This window comes from Mercenaria mercenaria, chromosome 17 (assembly GCF_021730395.1).
Source record: "Mercenaria mercenaria strain notata chromosome 17, MADL_Memer_1, whole genome shotgun sequence".
In the NCBI taxonomy this organism is placed as follows: domain Eukaryota; kingdom Metazoa; phylum Mollusca; class Bivalvia; order Venerida; family Veneridae; genus Mercenaria; species Mercenaria mercenaria.
Window position 1 is genome coordinate 10743244 of NC_069377.1, and position 19544 is coordinate 10762787.

The window sequence follows — 19544 nt, forward strand, 5'->3', positions numbered from 1 at the left end:
GTAATTATCAACCCCGTCGACATTTCTTTTTTTTTTTTTTTTTTGAAAAGCGGGAGAAATATGGTTTTGGTCGGGAGACGGGAGGCAAGGTGAAAAAATCGGGATTTTGACCCTCCCGCGCGGGAGATCACATATATGGATCAAGCATTTAATGAAACAAGTCAAAAATGGACTTTCTGTAATGGTAATTCACATTACATGTAAGCTCATCAGAGGGTCAGTAAGACAGGAATGCCGAGGCTGTTCATATTTGAAGCCCTGTCTATTGTAACGGAAACATTTATAAGAAAGCAAATGAGCCGTGCCATGAGAAAATCAACATAGTGGGTTTGCGACCAGCATGGATCCAGACCAGCCTGCGCATCCGCGCAGTCTGGTCAGGCTCCATGCTGTTCGCTTTTAAAGCCTATTGGAATTGGAGAATCTGTTAGCGAACAGCATGGATCCTGACCAGACTGCGCGGATGCGCAGGCTGGTCTGGATCCATGCTGGTCGCAAACCCACTATGTTGGTTTTCCCATGGCACGGCTCAAATACATGACCCTGTCCACATTCTGATTCAAACAGTCTGCCTCCAATGTCACTGACCACCCTGGATTAGACATACAACAGGTAGGGAGTTTTGACCCTTACCATGCTGGACATGTTTGACATCCGTGCAGTCTGATCATGATCTGCACTGTTCACCATTCAGTCAGTATCTTTGTGGTAAGCAGCCCTTTTAACAGTTAATGGTACTGTCCAAATTGGAAGATAGACAAGTTCATTATAGAAATTTAGCATGGTAAGGGTTAAAAATGTCTGATATTGAGGTTGTAACTATTTTGCTTTTAAATATTAAATTTTTTCCAAAATTTTCCATCTCAAGTTGTGTACACACATCTAATGATCATTTGATCTATTGGACACAGAGTTTGAAAATGTAGATAAGATTACATTATTCTGATGTAAGTTACAGCTATTTACATTTTGCATGTATGATAAGATAAACAGTGCTAATTAAGTCAGTCCTAACTAATGTCGAGATCCTTGAAGTGCTTGGACAGAATGAAAACAGAAGTCCAAAATGGGGCATAATTTTGTAACAAGAGGGCCATGATGGCCCTATATCGCTCACCAGAGTTGATCTGGTGTACTGACGTAGTTTTTGACCCCAGTTTCGAATTTAACCTAGGTATCATCAAGACAAACATTCTGACCAAGCTTCATTAAGATTGAGTCACAACTGTTGCCTTTAGAGTGTTCACAAACTTTTCCTTTGATTTGACCATGTGACCTAGTTTTTGACCCCAAATGACCAAGATTAACACTTGAACTAGAGATCATCAAGACAAACATTCTGACCAAGTCTCATAAAGATTGAGTCACAACTGTGGCCTTTAGAGAGTTCACAAGCTTTTCCTTTGATCTGGCCTATTGACCTAGATTTTGACCCCACATGACCCAGATTAAAGATTGAGTCACAACTGTGCCCTATAGTGTTCACAAGCTTTTCCTTTGAATCTGGCCTTCTGACCTAGTTTTTGACCCCACATGACCCAGATTTGAACTTTACCTATAGATCATCAAGACAAACACTCTGACCAAACTTCAGAAAAATTGGGTCACAACTGTGGCCTCTAGAGTGTTCACAAGCTTTTCCTTTGATTTGACCGGGTGACCTAGGTTTTAACCCCACATGACCCAGAACTGAACTTGACCTATAGATTATCAAGACAAACATTCTGACTAATTCTCATGAGTTTCAAACTTAAATTGTGGTCTCTAGAGTGTTGACAAGATTTTCCTTTGATCTGGCCTAGTGACCAAGTTTCTGATCCCACATGACCCAGTGTCAAACCTGACCTAGAAATCATTAAGATAAACATTCTGACCCAGCTTCATAAAGATTGAGTCACAACTGTGGCCTCTAGAGTGTTCACAAGTTTTTCCTTTGATCTGACCAACTGACCTAGTTTTTGATCCCACATGATCCAGATTTAAACTTGACCTAGGGATCATCACGACAAACATTCTGACCAAATTTCATAAAGATTGAGTCACAATTGTGGTCTCTAGAGTGTTCACAAGCTTTTCCTTTGATCTGGCCTACTGATCTAGTTTTTGACCCCAAATGACCCAGATTCAAACTTGACCTATAGATCATCAAGACAAACATTCTGACCAAATTTCATAAAGACTGGGTCACAACTGTGGCCTCTAGAGTGTTCACAAACTTTTCCTTTGATTTAGCCTACTGACCTAGTTTTTGACCCCACATGACCCAGTTTCAAACTTTACCTAGAGTTCATCAAGACTAACATTCTGACCAAGTTTCATAAAGATTGGGTCACAAATGTGGCCTCTGGTGTGTTCACAAGGCAAATGTTGACGGACGACGCATGCCGGACAATGACTGGTCACAATAGCTCACCTTGAGCACTTTGTGCTCTGGTGAGCTAAAAATGCAAATTAAGAGTTATGGACCCTGTACAATGCATGTCAGTTCATCATAGTGGAAGTGTGTGAAGTTTTAGTGGGCACTGAGATACCAGCTTACATATAAAAATCTAACTAAATCAAGATGCCAAAGCTGATGTTGACAAATGGGCAAGTCCAATAGCTCTATATATTCTTCGAATATTCAAGCTACAAAGCTCAAACTTGTCCTTCAATTTGCTAGGCCTGTTGAAATTTGTTTGAACCATTGATAGTTCAAGCCCACCGATTTCCAGTAGTGTCCTTTCTTTGACTTTTTAACAATTAAATCAAGCCAGTAAGTGTTTTTTTAAAGTTTAACAAAACATCTAACAGCAAGGTGGTTGAATATAATATATAATGTACTTCAATATAGACAGTTTAACATTCTGTTAATTGCTAATATCATAAGTTGTAAAAAGTTTGTAAGGTAAAAAAAGTGCGAACTAATTGTCAACAAGAGCTCGTAGAACATGAAATGCTCCCCTTGATGCATTCAGTAATTGCACATGGAACAGAAACTATTTGGTCACTGTGCACTGGCAATTGACGTACTGACCTCAAATCAATAATTATGGGTCATTTACCAGTCATAAGTGACCTCTGTATCAAATGTGATCTTAGACCAAAGCATTCTCTAGTTATTTAGAAAATAATTCCTACTATTCTGGGTCAATGTGACATTGACCTTTGACCTACTGACCTCAAAATCAATAGGGGTCATCTGATGGTCATGATCACCCTCCCTATTAAGTTCTGTGATCCTAGGCCCAAGCGTTCTCATGTTCTCAACCGGAAATAGTATAACAATGTAACCCTGACCTTTGACCTACTGATCTCAAAATCAATAGGGGTTATCTTCTGGTCACTATCACCGCCCTATCAAGTTTCCTGGTCCTAGACTCAAGTGTTTTTAAGCTATCGTCTGGAAATGGTTTAACTGTTCCGGGTCATTGTGACCTTGAACTTTGATCTCAAATTCAATAAGGGTCATCTGCTGGTCATGATCAACCTCCCTATCAAGTTTCGTTATCCTAGGCCCAAGCATTCCCAGGTTATCGTCTGGAAACAGTTTAAATGTTCCGGGTCACTGTGACCTTGACCACTGACCTACTAACCTCAAAATTAATAAAGGTCGTCTGCTGACCATGACCAACCTCCCAATAAACTTTCATGATCCTAGGCATAAGCGTTCTTGAGTTATTATCCAGAAACGGATTAGTCTACGTCCCGACTGACCAATCGACCGACATCTGCAAAACTGTACACCCCTCCTTCTTCGCAGGGGGCATAATAATTGAGATCCGACTCTTCTTGTTCTAACAAAAAAGCATTATCTTCACTATAACAAAATTGTCAGGACCAGACATACAGTTCCAGCCATCTGTGTTTGTGTGATAGGTTATACAGGGATTTTACCAGGACTAAATGTGGAGTTTGTGTGAAACGATATAGTCAAGCAACCTGAGCTTGAGCAAACAAATTTGTTCTGTATAATATTAAGGTGAATGCATACAATTACAAATTACAAACCTGACACCAGAAGGAAAACAGTCGAAGCGAGCGCACTGGAGCAAAAAACAGGAATGGCACTGCAATCTCTATAACATACGTCATCACTACACTCAGCTTGAGGAACCACTCTGGTAAAAAGTGCCACCACCAGGCTAACGGTGTAGGAATACACTAAAAAAAAAAACATATAGTTTACATTTTTTAAGAAAGGAAAAAGGTTATCAGTAAAAACTTGAAAGCAAAGAATCAATTAAGATATAATTATTATTTTAATTCCCTCATTTCATGAAGTTTATTTGTTTAATATCCCTGAATACATGCAGCGAAACGTCACTTACACGAATGAGGATGGCTTCAGTATTCAGACTTATCCAAGCTATATGTGTGGTTCCGGAAATTTTTCTTTTACCTGCCTATTGCACAAAACCAAAGAAAACTCTAGCATTTTGCTCATGCCCTAGCAACTTCGAGCAATCTGTTTTACCCTATATGTTCCAGCGCTTGAGCTAGCGGGCGACTTATTGGGATGGCTTTTTTTATGATCTGATATTTTATAGTTACCATCCCTCTAAATGACAAGAGTGTTTACTGACTTATAGGCTACTTACTTGTGACTCAAAGTGCCAGTTTAATGCTGAAAATGAAACAGAAAAAATGTTATTTATATGTGAAAATGCACATTTAACTACAACATATATATTAGACAGGTAATCTGTACTGAACAAAACTATGATAAGTCCTTCTGGATTAGCACATATCATTCATCGCCTTATTTCCAGAGTGCTGTAAGTCCATTTTTGGCAAAACTGAGATTTTAGTGTCATTTGGTACGTCTCTATGACCTCTATGTGATGGTGAATTTGAGGCTAAATTTTAGTTCCCACAGGGCTGTTAGTAGTATAATTATACAGGCATTAATACTGGTTTTTCTAACGAAGACTCGAGAGCAAATTTTCCTCACAAAGAAACTTCAGGCAATAAGTACTAAAATGTACCATACTAACCAGTCAGACCCCACCATGTCGGACATTTACTTGTTAGTTTCACCACTCCAGAGGAAAACATCAGTCGAAATAGAAGCCAGCGGACCAGCCATAGCGTGATACTGTCATGCTGATGGTAAAACGAGAGTCTAAATCGCTTCACAGGAATCTGCAGGTTGAATGGTGCTACCAAAATTGTAAGAAAGCCAGCCTCTAACAGCAAAATATCCCTGAAATATTGGAATCAAAATTTGACGAGTGAATACGAAAGAAGTGCATATAAATAAATGACTTCTTTCCCATTCATCCCCTTTAATATATAGTTACTTGTCTTTATACATATGAAAAAAATTATTAGGGCAGTTTCACAGGTATAATAAAAGTATCTGCCAGGGCTTTCTACAACAGGGGCCTAAGTCTGGTGACTTCCCAATCCAGACCTGGCACATTATCTCCCATCACCCAAATCAAGAAAAGTGTTTCCCAAGATATTTACTTTATACATATTTCTGTCCCATCATTAGCTCCAACTAAATATTAGAAACACAAGGTATTGTGCTCAAAGAAGTCATCACTGAACCAATATCTTGCCAAATGTAACATTTTTATCAAAATTCTACTTTTTTAAAATTCCAATTTGACCAAATTTCCAAAAGCTACCCGTAATGGCATCCCAACTTTAGGAAGAACAAGGAGCTGCGTTCAATAAACGCTTGATGCCCCGGTGGCATCCTTGTCGATACAAAGCAACCTAAGTCCAAAACGAGGTCAAGTTCAAGGTCAAACTGAGGTCAGGTGATGTCTAAAGATGAGGAATGGTCACAGGTTACATCTGCATTAGTATCAAGTCATTCTAGTAAGGGGTATTGATGCTAGACGAAACGGTCCCATTTGGTTAACCTCGTACGGACGGATGAACGAATGGACAGGACAATCACTATATGCCTCCCGCATCAGTAGATGCCGGGGGCATAAAAAGCCCTGTTTGGAAGATCATACAACTCCAGTAAGTTCCAGAAGGTAGGTATTTCGAGTACAGTCAAATCAGCCAGGAAGAAGACAACGTAGCATACAGCAAAACACTGACTGCTCAAGGTCGCAACAAACTGAGCAAAATGCTTGTGTTATGCAGGGTCTTGGTCAATCCTAACATACACAGTCAAAGTAGACAAAGAGAGTGTGGGATCACACGAATTGCTTGAGTGAGCCTGGGTGCACGAGTTATCAGTGCTCAAGCAAGCGAACAATGTTTCACTGTTGGTTCCAGAAGTTGTCAAAAACTTTCTGTACAATCATCTTGCACAACAGGTTCAAACTACAGAAGTTCATTACTTTGTAAATAATACTGTACATGCAACATATAGTTTTAATTATTTCATACATGCCATAATTTTTCAGGACATTTCCGGGATTCTGAGTTAAAATTTCCGGGATTTTTACCTTTAGTCCGGGACATACACCGTGACATCGGTATTCGTCTGTTTCATGCAAAAATATCATAATACTACATGTAGTTTCCTGAGATAAACATTGTTCTCGCTTGTAACTATAAGCATAATACTTTGCTGCAAAAGTCGTCTAGCTTTCTAAGGGAGGTAAATAAGGGCAATACACATCTATAGTTCGGCACGTGAATTTATGGTTATTAATAAAACCCGGCCCGGCCCGGCCCAAACCACGGAAATAGCCAATTCCGATTGTACGGAAACCACCGGAAACTTACGGACGGAAGGCTAATATAATTACAAATGATATCGTGTCGATATCAACTTGCATATTTAGAGTTTAGTAAAAAACACTGAACTTTATGAAGCCCGCGAGGAACTTCTTTGATGAATGGGTTAAAAGACTGCGTGTTCTTGCAAAAACGTCTTAATATAATTTGTAAACTTGTACACAGGAATCGTTATACACAGCGTTGTTTTGACGAGCCTTCTAATTAGTTCCCGAAAGTTTGTATCGTTATATAATACTTTATAATCACGATTTGTCCAAAAAGGTGTTATATTTTGAAGAAAGGAATTCCTCTCGGGCCTCAAAGAGTTTTTGTTTCACCTGTGCATTCCTAAAGCCTAAATAATTCTTTGTGTCCAGTAACATGCCTAAAATAGGTAGTAAATAGGTAGGGGTTTTTTTATACTTTTTTGTTCAATGAGACTTTACAGAAATTATTTTTTTATTTCTAATATCACTGACAATTTCTAACGAATAGAATGAGCAGTTTTTTTAAAACTTTTTATTAAAAAGTTTTTAAAAAATCTCAAAGACCATAAAACGTTTAGGGTCATGTGAAAAATTTAAATTAGGTCGGGATCCCGATTACGCACGGAGAATGCAGCGTTGAATATTGAAAAGTTTTACACACGGTATCCCATATTTTTAAAATATTCCTGTATAAATATATGGAAACAAATACTGAGATAGGTTTGTTCACGCAGTATTCTGAGTATCTCTTGAACTTAGTCAACTGAATTGATAACTACGGAACACATAATGAGAGCACTCATTTTCTTAGTATTTAGTAGTAGTTAATTTCCAGTCTGATGGTGATAGTTTCAGTTTAATATTTGATGAAAAAATGTTTTCAAAATGTTGCATGTAGAACAAATCATTCAAAAGCAGAAAAGAAAAATAGGCCAGGTTCACACATGTATGAACACAAGACAAAGTAATTTAATCCTATGTATAAATAAGCGCATCGTCTTTTAATCAGTACGAACGTATCGATCTCACATAGGGACATGAAAATGTAATATCACATGCGCAGAAAAACAAAATAGCGTTGTTGCGCATGTGATATAAAATTATTGTTCTTAACATTAAATCTATATCTATAGTCCTTTCCATTGTTCTAGATGTAGTCACATGTTCAACGATAAAAAGTCGTATTTTCTCGAAGGCGGAGCCAAACACACGTATTGACCTCCAGCTGTGACGTCCACACGTTAACGTTAAAACAATGCGACGTCGTATACAATTAACTACAAAAGATGACCTAAGGCTGCAGACATTTGTATCTAATGTTTATACTTATAAGTAGGCTGGATTTAATAATAAAACTTGTCGCCTTTTATGTGTGGTCGATATGTGGATTTATCGACCTGTTAAAGCGATATCAAGCCGATAAATTCGCCCGAGGTTGATATTGCTTTTATCATATCAGGCTGATAAATCCACATATGAGCCACGCCATGAGAAAACCAACATTGTCTATTGCGATTAGAGAAACCGTTAGCAAACAGCATGGATCCTGACCAGACTGTGCAGATGTTGGTTTTCTCATGGTGCGGCTCATATCGACCTCACAAAAAGGCAATTATTGTATAATATCACATGCGCAGAAATTGAAAATAAAATTTTGCGCACGAGATATAAAAACGCTTGTAAATATGATATATTATTCAAGTTAAACTAATAGGTAAATTGCACTGGACATTGTGTTGGGTATAATAATGCTTTTATGTTCATTTTAAAAACAAAAAAGTTAACATTATGTGAATAGTTGTATAAGCATAGGCTGAAATAGTTCGTAGTCCAACCAGATCGTTTTTTTTTAATTCTGTGTTAAAAAAGTATGCTAGTATTATTTCAAATATAAAAGAAAGAGAAATCAAAAATTAAATAATCTAAAAACAAAAATAACGTTAGCAGTAAATTGTTAAAACACGAAAGTTCATTGCTATCACTACCCTCCCATTTATCCATATTAGATATTTACCATTTTTTATGGTATTGTTTTGTTTTGAACAGACTGAGCAGACATGTTTCGGGGGGGGGGGGGGGGGGGGGGGGGGGGGTGTTCGAAACTTTGCGACCGATCTTTCATATTTTAAACTCCAGTTCATTCATTTCTACAACTTACTGTAACTCCGGGTATCATCTCCATACATATCACCCGGTTTTGTTTAAAGCTAAATTATATGATTTATCATTTGAACAACATTTTATATTTTTTTCCAGTTTTCTTGTATTTCAGGAACAAAGACCTATTACATAGATTTATACCTTTTTAGAAATGTTTACTTTGATACTTTTATGAAATTTTGTAATTGCCTCCCTTTAATATGAAAAAATGTAAAAAGTGGGCTATTTTTTTTTTTTAGCTTTTGATATAATTTATTGTTTTATATTCAGATTTGAATACTTCAACAACCTGAAACAAATGGCAAGTATAAAAACAGCGCATAGCTTCGAAGTTCATCTATTTTCGATCTATCTTGGTTGCGCAACCGAGATAGGCAAAAGGACTATAATAATAATTTCATAAACTTACATTTCAAATTAATTTTCGCAAAATGTGTACTTATCAATGCAAATCTTTGACAACCTTAATATAAGAGTGTTTATATTCATATGTTCCCTAAGGCAAGATATTTTTATTAAATTAATACTTAATATGCTAAAACGCTATCTTGGTCGGGCAACCAAATTTTATAAATACTTCCAGTGCACGCGGTATAGACCCCTTCGCCGTACTACACAACCTAGTGTCACATCGTTAGGTGTGAAATAACGACGCACCATTAACTAGCCTGTCCAGTTCTGTTGAAAGTATCCTGCAAACTGCTATCTCGTGTCTGTCCGGTACACAAAATGACACATCGACTGTCGAACGTATTACTTCTTTGATTGTGATTCAAATATCTTGTTATTTTAGGTCTTTGCTTATGTCAAGTGCAATACTTCATCAAACATACGTATCATCAATATTAAATACTTTGCTTCTGCTTTTGTAATAATAAAATAAAATATACATGTACATAAATTTGCCTTGATTAAGATGGCGGTATCACCATTCGTAATTATATTAGCCTTCCGTCCGTAAGTTTCCGGTGGTTTCCGTACAATCGGAATCGGCTATTTCCGTGGTTTGGGCCGGGCCGGGTTTTATTAATAACCTGAATTTATTGCGGTCCCGAGGTGAACAGAATTAGGAGACTTACTATATACGAAGAATCAACCTGGTCATCGTGATAAAGATTCTAGCTAATTTGGTATCATTTTATAGCTTAAACGTTTATCTAATAATTAAATTGAATCCTGAAAGGAATAAAATAAATCTTGTAGATTAAATCGACGATAAAAATACTTGGAGTCGGGTCAATTTTCGTGGGTCAGTCGGAAACGGCATTCAGCATTTTAATTTAGAATGTGTGACAATCTATCTAGATCTTAAATGATTACAACCTTAACAAATAATTATTGTTTAATTGACCGTTTTCAATAATCTCTTCCATAAAGTCTACATGTAGCTTTACCGCCAACGTGCTAAAAACAACGAGATTTTCGACTGTTTTTCCTAATTTAAGTATCATAAAACAGTTATTGATTGCATAATCATGTCAATTCTTAATCAGGGTCATCATAATAACTGACTGTTACTTAATCAGTGTCGTCAAAAGATCGTCGCGTGATCAAAGCGGGCTTAATCAACACATGTCCCGCTCGAGGGCATGAAACTGATATTGGATAATTAGGAATAAACAATGTGACACCGAGGACTGTTTATTGTGTAAAATTCAACAACTTATAGACAAAAAACAAGTTTTTTGGGGATTATTTTTATTTTTTCCTTTATTTCTATTTTACCGGGACATTTTAACACTGTCCAGGACACCGGGACGAGTATGTAATTTCCGGGACAATCCCGGACAATCCGGGACGTATCACATGTATGATTATTTGATGGATTTTTTTTCTAGCACTTTTCTTCATTCTGAATTTCTTCATAATATAAAGAGATAATTAAAATAATAATCACATACCACTGGAACCAAAGGAATGTCTGTCCAACCTGGTAAAAAAAAAAAATACGAACAATAGACAGAAACTCTCCAAGTAAAATATCTGAATCATTTTTCCACTCAAATATGAATATTGTCAAGAAGAGCCTTACCATGCTGGACACGACTGATTCTGCATTTGCGACCAGTGTAGATCATGATCAACCTGCACATCCGTGCATCTGATCAGGATATACACTGTTTGCCATTCAGTTAGTATCTTTTTGGTAAGCACCCCTATTAACAGTTAATGGTACTGTTCAAATTGGAAGATGACAAGTTCATAATAGAAATTTAGCAAGATAAGGGTTAAGCCTGTTTTACAAGGCTGCAAAATCTGCAAACCACTTCTACATACTTGTATCTGATATAAAATTATTATCTGTCAACATTTATTTACCTATCTTTCTCATTCTTTTTTTAAGTAATCATCGGTAATTATGATGGAAACTATTTTCATCAATTTTACAACATGCTGAGAAAACTCTAAATGAATAATTTTCGTAAGTTTTACCTGGTACAAAGAAAAATACAGCATCCACAGCAGAATAAATGAAACAGTGTCTCTCATAGTTTTACACACAACACACAGAAAGGAGACTGCCATCCCTGCCATACAAAGCAGGTCCATTCCTTGCTGTACACTTAGGCCTAGCTTTGGAGTCAGCTTCAGTAAGGTTGGTTGTGAATCCAGTAATTCATCCCAGCTGTCTGCTTCTGTTGAAAGAAGAAAAGTATGTGCTAGTCTTCTTGTTTACATATAAGTCTTCTTTTTATTAGGTTCACAACAGTTTCTTAAAAACAAGGACACAAATATAAAACCCACAGACAAATGTAATTGTATCATGGTTTACCTGCAGTGTCATTATAACTGTTAACTTCTATCTGTAATATTCTTCAACTGAGGAAGAGGCGTGGCTATAAGCCGTACTATAACTAAGTTAGAGAACATGTCTTAGGTCCCACCTACATACAGAAAACTATAGCCTATAATAGGGAAATGTTGAACTTTCTGAAACCGTTCTCTATTTCAGTTAGAGTACGCTTCCCCACGTGATAGTGCCAATGGAATGTCAACTTGTCAATCAAAATCTGTAGCCGAATGCGTTGTTCATATTGGCAGACCATGATACAAAACAGAAAGCTAGGGCCACCCGAATAATGAGGTTATTCTCTTGAACCCCTACTCTTTCTATTACTTATTTTCACCAGAAGGTGAGCTAAAGTATAATGAATAAAGGTAGTTCTGCACATTGAATCAAACTTTTTTCTACACTGTAAAATTTAATTACACTCTTGATTTTTCAAAACTTCAAAATATTATAAAATCTTGCAAATAGAAAAGATAGGGTTGAGTGCTTGATTTTTTGCTAGACTAATTTGAAAAGTTTGGACCTTATGCAAGTTTTCTTAATGGGAGTCTATAGGGAAACAATTCAGATGACATTTTTTGCACATAGGAATTTTTCTATCATGTACTTTTCACAGCTTTAAATCAATATATTCTACATATTGTATGGTCAAACAAAATGTAAAGATCCTTGTGCTTATATTTGAGACATTTGTCTTTAATTTACGCACTCTGCAAATTTCAAGCAATTTGAAAGCATTACTTGGATTATTCAAATGTCAAATTTTTTTATTGACATTATATCTTTAGAATAAAAATAATGCTCCCACTGTTATAAATGTACACAAAATATTACATTTATATATAGGATAATACATTTATATATAGGATTATTTTTGCCATGCCAGGCCTAGGCTTTACTGTATATATATATATATATATATACCTGGAAAAATGACATCATGCCATGGTTTTTGATTTATCAAACATGCAGAACTACCTTAAATACAGTATAACTTCTTCTAATAACAGCAGAAACCTCTGTCAGTAAAAAGGCAGCTATTTTCTTTCCGTTTGAAATTTTTAGTAAATTTTGTTTGCTCAAGAGCAATGATCTTGTAGCACAGATTTTGAATTTGAAACAGCTTTTGTTTGGATGTTTCAAACACACTGCAAGCAAGAATTACAGATTAAACAACGCGTGGTAACAAACAGACACTGTTACATGACTGTGTTATGCAGGTTAGCTGTCAAAATATGAAAGTAGATTACAGTATCTCACCTTTTCCGATAACAATCTTTGCAGGCAATATTCCATTATCTCCATATAAGCCTGGAATATAAAAGAAAACAAGCAATCAGTGATATTAAATACTCATGTTCTATGCACACTGAATCATTATTCCTGGTAGTAAAAGTAAACAGGGTTTTTCTTCTGCATTCTATGGTCTTTGCTTCCAAAATAAAACAATTACCGGTAAAAGAAAACTAAAATGTCATATCAAAGATTTACTTGGTAAAAGATATACATTTGATCCTCAAAAGAGACATTATTTGTTAGGAAAATGCCTGATAAAGAAATCTTAAGCTATTCTCTGTGTTAAAGGGGTGAAATTTAAATTAATTGGCTGGAAGAAGGTGAATGTCTTTCACCAAGTCCATAATTAAACAAGAGGGCCAAGATGGCCCTAGGTCGCTCACCTGTGAAATACACCATAACAGTTTAAACATGTTTGACCTAGGGATTTCATGGAAACAAATATTCTGAGCAATTTTCATTAGAATTGGACCAAAAATGTGGTCTCTTAAGTTTAAACAAGTATTTTATTTGATATGACCTAGTGACCTAGTTTTTGATGCCAGATGACCCATATTCAAATTTGACTTAGATTTCACCAAGGCAATCATTCTGACCAAATTTCATGAAGATCAACTGAAAAATACAGCTTCTATCACATACACAAGGTTTTTCCTCGATTTGACCTAGTGACCTAGTTTTTGACCCAGATGACCCATATCTGAACTTGACCTAGATTTCATCAAGGCAATCATTCTGACCAGATTTCTTAAGGATCAATTGAAGAATACAGCCTCTATCGCATACACAAGGTTTTTCTTTGATTTGACCTAGTGACCTACTTCTTGACCCCAGATGACCATATTTAAACTCGACCTAGATTACATCAAGGCAATCATTCTGACCATACTTCATGAAAATCAATTGAAAAATACAGCCTCTATCGCATATACAAGGCTTTTCTTTGATTTGACCTAGTGACCTAGTTTTTGACCCCAGATGATCCATTTTCGAACTCGACCTAGATTTCATCAACGTAATCATTCTGACCAATATTCATGAAGATCAATTGAAAAATACAGCCTCTATCGCATACGCAAGTTTTTTCCTTGATTTGACCTAGTGACCTAGTTTTTGATCCCAGATGACCCATTTTCAAACTTGACCTAGATTTCATCAAGGTAATCATTCTGAGCAATAGTCATGAAGATCAATTGAAAAATACAGCCTCTATCGCATACACAAGGTTTTTCCTTAATTTGACCTAGTGACCTAGTTTTTGACCCCAGATGACCCATTTTCGAACTCGGCCTAGATTTCATCAAGGCAATCATTCTGACCAATATTAATGAAGATCAATTGAAAAATACAGCCTCTATCGCATACACAAGGTTTTTCTTTGATTTGACCTAGTGACCTAGAGTTTTTGACCCCAGATGACCCATTTTCAAACTGACGGCCTAGATTTCATCAAGGCAATCATTCTGACCAAAATTCATGAAGATCAATTGAAAAATACAGCCTCTATCGCATACACAAGGTTTTTCTTTAATTTGACCTTGTGACCTAGTTTTTGACCCCAGATGACCCATTTCCGAACTCAGTCTAGATTTCATCAAGGTTATCATTCTGACCAAATTTCATGAAGATCAGTTGAAAAATACAGCCTCTATCGCATACACAAGCTAAATGTTGACAGACGACAGACAGACAGACGACAGACGACAATCAACGGACGCCGGACATCGAGTGATCAGAAAAACTGTGTGTTTGCAGAAACGCGATGTGAATAGGAAGGTAGGGAATTTTTTATTTTTTTTGCACATAATCATCTGACCAGCCAGAAAAAAAAGATGGGTTGCAGCGATTTCCATGGGATTTTCATACCGCAAACAAATGTTTTTTTAATGATAGCCCAACTTCTCCATTTTCTCTGTCAGGCTAAGATAGCTCAACAAGTCACTTAAGCCTTGCTGGCAATAGCGTGTCTGTCATGATATCAATTGAATTTAAAGAAGTCTTTAACTGGAATTTCTCTTATCAATTTCTCTTATCACTTTTAGTGTGCAAATCTTAATACAGTAAAACCTGTCTACAAAGACCACCCTTGGGAGAGCCAAAATATGGTCTTTATTTGCAGATGTTCTTTATTCACAGGTTAAAATACACTGTAAATATTAAAATGGGAAACAAAACATGTGGTCTTTAGAGCCTGGTGGTCTCTGTTCAGAGGTGGTCTTTAACACAGGTTTGACTGTAATGACATACGCTTTGTCTTAACTATGCTAATTAATTTCTTAATTAAGTCAACAGTTTGTATGCATATGTGCTATGAATTTGTGATCTTTGTTCCAAGTCAGATAATAGCTATACATAGCTAATGTTGTTTGTATCTATGCCTGACTATAAATAAAATTTTATATCTTGTATCAGATCTGAGAAGAATACACATTTGACCAGTGAATTGTAAGTGTTTTTTTCTGTCTATACATGTATGTAAAAGTAAACAAATATGCATTTCAACATGTGAATATTTTCTTCTTAAGCACCATTTTCTTGATTTTTAATTCTACCCATGATTCCCAGAACTGCTGCTTCAAAGTAAATAATTTTCAGGACGATATTCCGTAAGATAAAATTACTTTGGTCTACTGTTGAAAAATCATACAAGCTAGAGTGGTTTCCTATTAATTGCAATGTTCATTCTCTAATGATATGCTTTGAAAGAAAATTCCAAGTGTGCTCTTTTATTTTTTGTGTTGTGCTGACATCATAAAAATGTGCTAACATCATGAGGTTAAGCTTCACGTTACCCAGACTTAATGTGTAATGATAAAAGACATGAAATTAAAAGAAACTTTGCAAACCAAGATCCAGAAATTTTTATAAGGGATACAAGGCAGGATCGTCAAGGCGCATAGCACTGAGTGGAGGTATGTATGAATGAAAGTATCCCCTATTGTAATGGGGGTTAGGAGAGCTTCCCCTTGACAGTTCTAAATATAGTTGTGTTAATGGCGGCCTCTGTTGCATTTCTGGGTCTAGATTCTGAGCACCAAAATATCATTTATATCACCATTTGGCATCATTATTCTGGTTCCAACAGTGATTTTTTTTCTGGATTTTTTTTAAAACAACCTGTGGCTTTCTGTAGGGGAAAATATAACTCCTGCAAAGCCAAAGAGGGGAAAATCCAAATTTGAAACCTAGACAGTAGAATTTCATGATAACAGGCACAGTACCAATTTGCAAGAACTGATGCTAATTTACTTTCGATTTTTGGCACCTTAAGTAAACACAGCATGACATAATTACCAGTTAATAATAACTGTTGGCATAGGGCTGTCATTGATTGGGTTTTAGGCATATCAACGATACTGATATATCGGAAGACAAATATCGACGATACATCGATATATCGATTATAAAGTTAGATTAACAACCTGTTTGTTCATGTGCATGCTATATACCTTCTTGTTATAAGTTAATTTTATTTTTTGTTTTATTGCCTACTTTTCATATTACTGTTTGATTGTGCTGTATTTGTATTTATGAAATAAATGAAATAAATAAAAATTAATAAAGACTGCTATGGTACAAGTTTAGACATGACATTTTTAGACAACTTCTGTTACTTATGCCACATCTTTGCAGGCAGAAAAGTTGTTTTAGAGTGTTTATCTGGACAGATTTTTTTTCCTGTACAAAATATCGACTTTTAAAAATGGGAATCGATAATCGATCAACCAAAAAATATCGTTGATATATCAATATCGTTTCTATCGATGACAGCCCTATGTTGGCGAGTTGAAAATTTGAAACAATGTTGGGGTAATTGGGGCTGAAAGATAGAAGCGCCGACTTTAAAAAAATTATGCGTATTATGTAACGATTCTTTATATCCCAAGGGGAAATATGACATTCTTTTGGGGAAAATATAACAATTTTAGGGGAAAATATAGCTATTTTTGGCTATGAGAAACAGCCTTTATTCGGCAAAAAAAAAAAATCACTGCCTACAATGGCACAGTTGAAAAAAAAAAGATTATCTGCATTTAATTATGAATTATTTTGAAAGGTTTTGCTTTATTCCTAATTTTCAAAACATGAGCAAAAGCGTCATGCTTACTGCAAATATCAGAAAGAACAATATGTAGAAAACCAATATTTCTGTACATGATTGGGGTTTCCATCACATAGGTAGCGCCTACTTTCATGTTAGGACAATGGAACTGCATTTCAGTATGTACCTGTAGGATGATTTTGGGCTCTGAAGTAAAGACTAGGTCCTTTTTAAGCCCCTCTTCTTTCGGACTTTCGTGACACATATATGTTTACTGTAGCAGAACAGTCACTGAAAATTACAGACAGATACCAATTACACTATTTACTTAATTAGGAGGTGGGCTCGATTCATACAACACCAGGCTATCATGATCACAACACCTAAATGCACCATGATGTTTTGATCTGGCATTTTGTTATGTCCTGCAGGTATACTAAATTGGTGCGCATGCAGCTAGCCCGTCTAAAGGGAGTACAAATTGAGCAAAATCAATGCAACAGGCGAACTCGATGTATACCTGGTGAAATCAGGGAACACAATCGAGTCCACCTACTACAGTGCTTTAGGGTATAGTGGATAGCTAACTAATTTTTCCTGCATTCCAATTCAAAGAAATGAAAACAGTAGTTTTTATTCAGTATATCAGACAGAAAACATCTATTCTTCTTAAAACATTAAGCTTTTCATAGAAATCCATATGTTTTTTCTCTCCACGCCATTGTTTACATATGAGCTGATTTAGGGTGTACAGGATAGTTTTGGTCATTTTTTCCATTATTAGTTTAAAATCAACATCTTAACGAACTTTCCAAGATTTCTTTAATATAAATCAGAATAATGATGTATTCTCTTCAAAAACATTCAGCTTTTTAAATTTCTATCAAATACTTTTCATTCACAGACGTTTTTTTACATATACACCAGGCACGTGTCCAGGTGGGGGGCCAGGTGGCCCGGGCCCCCCCCCCCAGCTGGCTGCCTAGTTACGATTTTTATTACTATGGGCCCCTCAATTAACAAATTTATACACCAGCGCAACTGGCTTGATTTGACAGCAATACACAGGCTAAAGAGCCATAAAACCGTGTCCGGTAGTGGAAATTAGCCCCAGGCATGCCACAGGTAAAAGTTTATCTGTGCATGCTTCATTGATCGCTTGATCGGTACTTGATTGGGTAGTGGAGAAACTATTATGTTTTTTACTCTTTGGAAGTGTTATAAAATGATCAGAACATTGTTGGTTTTGTTAAGTAAATCTTAAAATGAATCTGAAAATTGAAACATTATGATGGTTGTATTTTGTTTCTACATTAAGGCACATTCCCCAAATTTATTAAATTGATCTTTTTATTTTACAACAATTATGAATTTGAAACTACTGTATCAATTTTACTCTTTTGGGTCCAATAACCTTACTTAAAAACTCTCATAGTTTTAAAAGTAGTTTCTCAGTAAATCTCACAAAACGCATCTAAAACTCGTTACTTATGAGGGGTTTTATACATAAAAATATCACTTAATATGTGCTGTGATGTTATAGTTTGTACAGTCAAAGAAGTATAAAATACACATCTATTTATTTTTATAGATCTTTGGTACAGTTAAGAGTTCATTGTCATTTGAAATCTATGATGTAAATAGTAATTGTCAATACTTCGTTTGTTTTGTTGGAAATCTAAAAACATTTGGCCATTTTGCAAATAGGATACCCTTAATAATTAGACTAGCCACTAGACTGATAATTACGATATTTCTATGATTTTTTTTCTTTTTTATGTTCATAGAGACAAAAGCCAGTCTATTCTAGAGATTTTCTAAGAGGACTGATGTTAAAATTGTAATATTGGACATAGTATATAGACTGGCTCAGTTCACTACATGAAATCATAAAAATGGGAAAAAAATTATCATAGTCTTGGAGCTAGTCTTCTTAATAATCATCTTAAAACTTCAACATTTTTTTCAACTGGGTATCATACAGAAAAATAAGTCCATACACTGTGACTGTACAATCATACATACATTGAAAAAGGCTCGATGAAATGATTAAAAAGTAGACTTTTCCTTAAATATATGATACATTCATGCATCCTTAAAGGTGTTTCAGGTAGCAGGAAAATGCATCTATTCATGTGCCATATTAAAAAATTTTCGCAATCTGGAGGGGTATCCCACCCCATGTTGGGCCCCCAGCAAAAAAGAATGATATGAAAATTTATACAATAATTCAAGTCTAAATATAAAATTTATCAATCTATCCTCTATACCCTAAAATCCGCTATACCCTAAAGCACTGTAATTTAGAAGATAAAGGGGTCGCGAAAACAGCTTATATCTATATATACCTGGTATTTGTACATATAAAGAAGCAAATGCCACCAGGTAAATGACTGCCATACAAAAGAGAAATAAATCTCTAGTACGGTTTATTCTTGTCATGGTTGCGTTTTTATAAATTAAACGCTAATCGAAAATGATTTTTTGCCGACTCGGCTCTGTGAATCGTATAATTTACACGTTGTCACAATCACATTTCTTTTTACTGAAAACGTCCCTAGTTATGACAAAATGAATGCTAATTTGTCACGTTACA

General features: G+C 35.8%; 1 protein-coding gene across 1 annotated transcript; it reads right to left on the reverse strand.

Annotated features, from left to right (window-relative positions):
* Positions 1-3680: 3680 nt before the first annotated feature.
* LOC123535962 (lipase maturation factor 2-like) lies at positions 3681-19527 on the reverse strand. Its single transcript, XM_053528745.1, has 8 exons — positions 19297-19527; positions 12871-12921; positions 11253-11455; positions 10721-10749; positions 4977-5185; positions 4581-4606; positions 3991-4143; positions 3681-3776 (listed from the first exon to the last, which is right to left on the reverse strand). The coding sequence occupies exons 1-8, from the start codon at positions 19388-19390 to the stop codon at positions 3681-3683; spliced, it is 861 nt and encodes a 286-aa protein (XP_053384720.1). The 5' UTR covers positions 19391-19527.
* Positions 19528-19544: the final 17 nt, after the last annotated feature.

Bases quoted from the DNA above. Each gene is read 5' to 3' on its own strand.
- LOC123535962 (XM_053528745.1), bottom strand. From the start codon at position 19,390: ATGACAAGAATAAACCGTACTAGAGATTTATTTCTCTTTTGTATGGCA. The intron at 11,456-12,870 runs GTGAGATACTGT...TTCTTTCAACAG, and splicing joins AAAGATTGTTATCGGAAAAG to AAGCAGACAGCTGGGATGAA. The intron at 4,144-4,580 runs GTAAGTAGCCTA...TTTTTTTTTTAG, and splicing joins ACTGGCACTTTGAGTCACAA to TGTATTCCTACACCGTTAGC.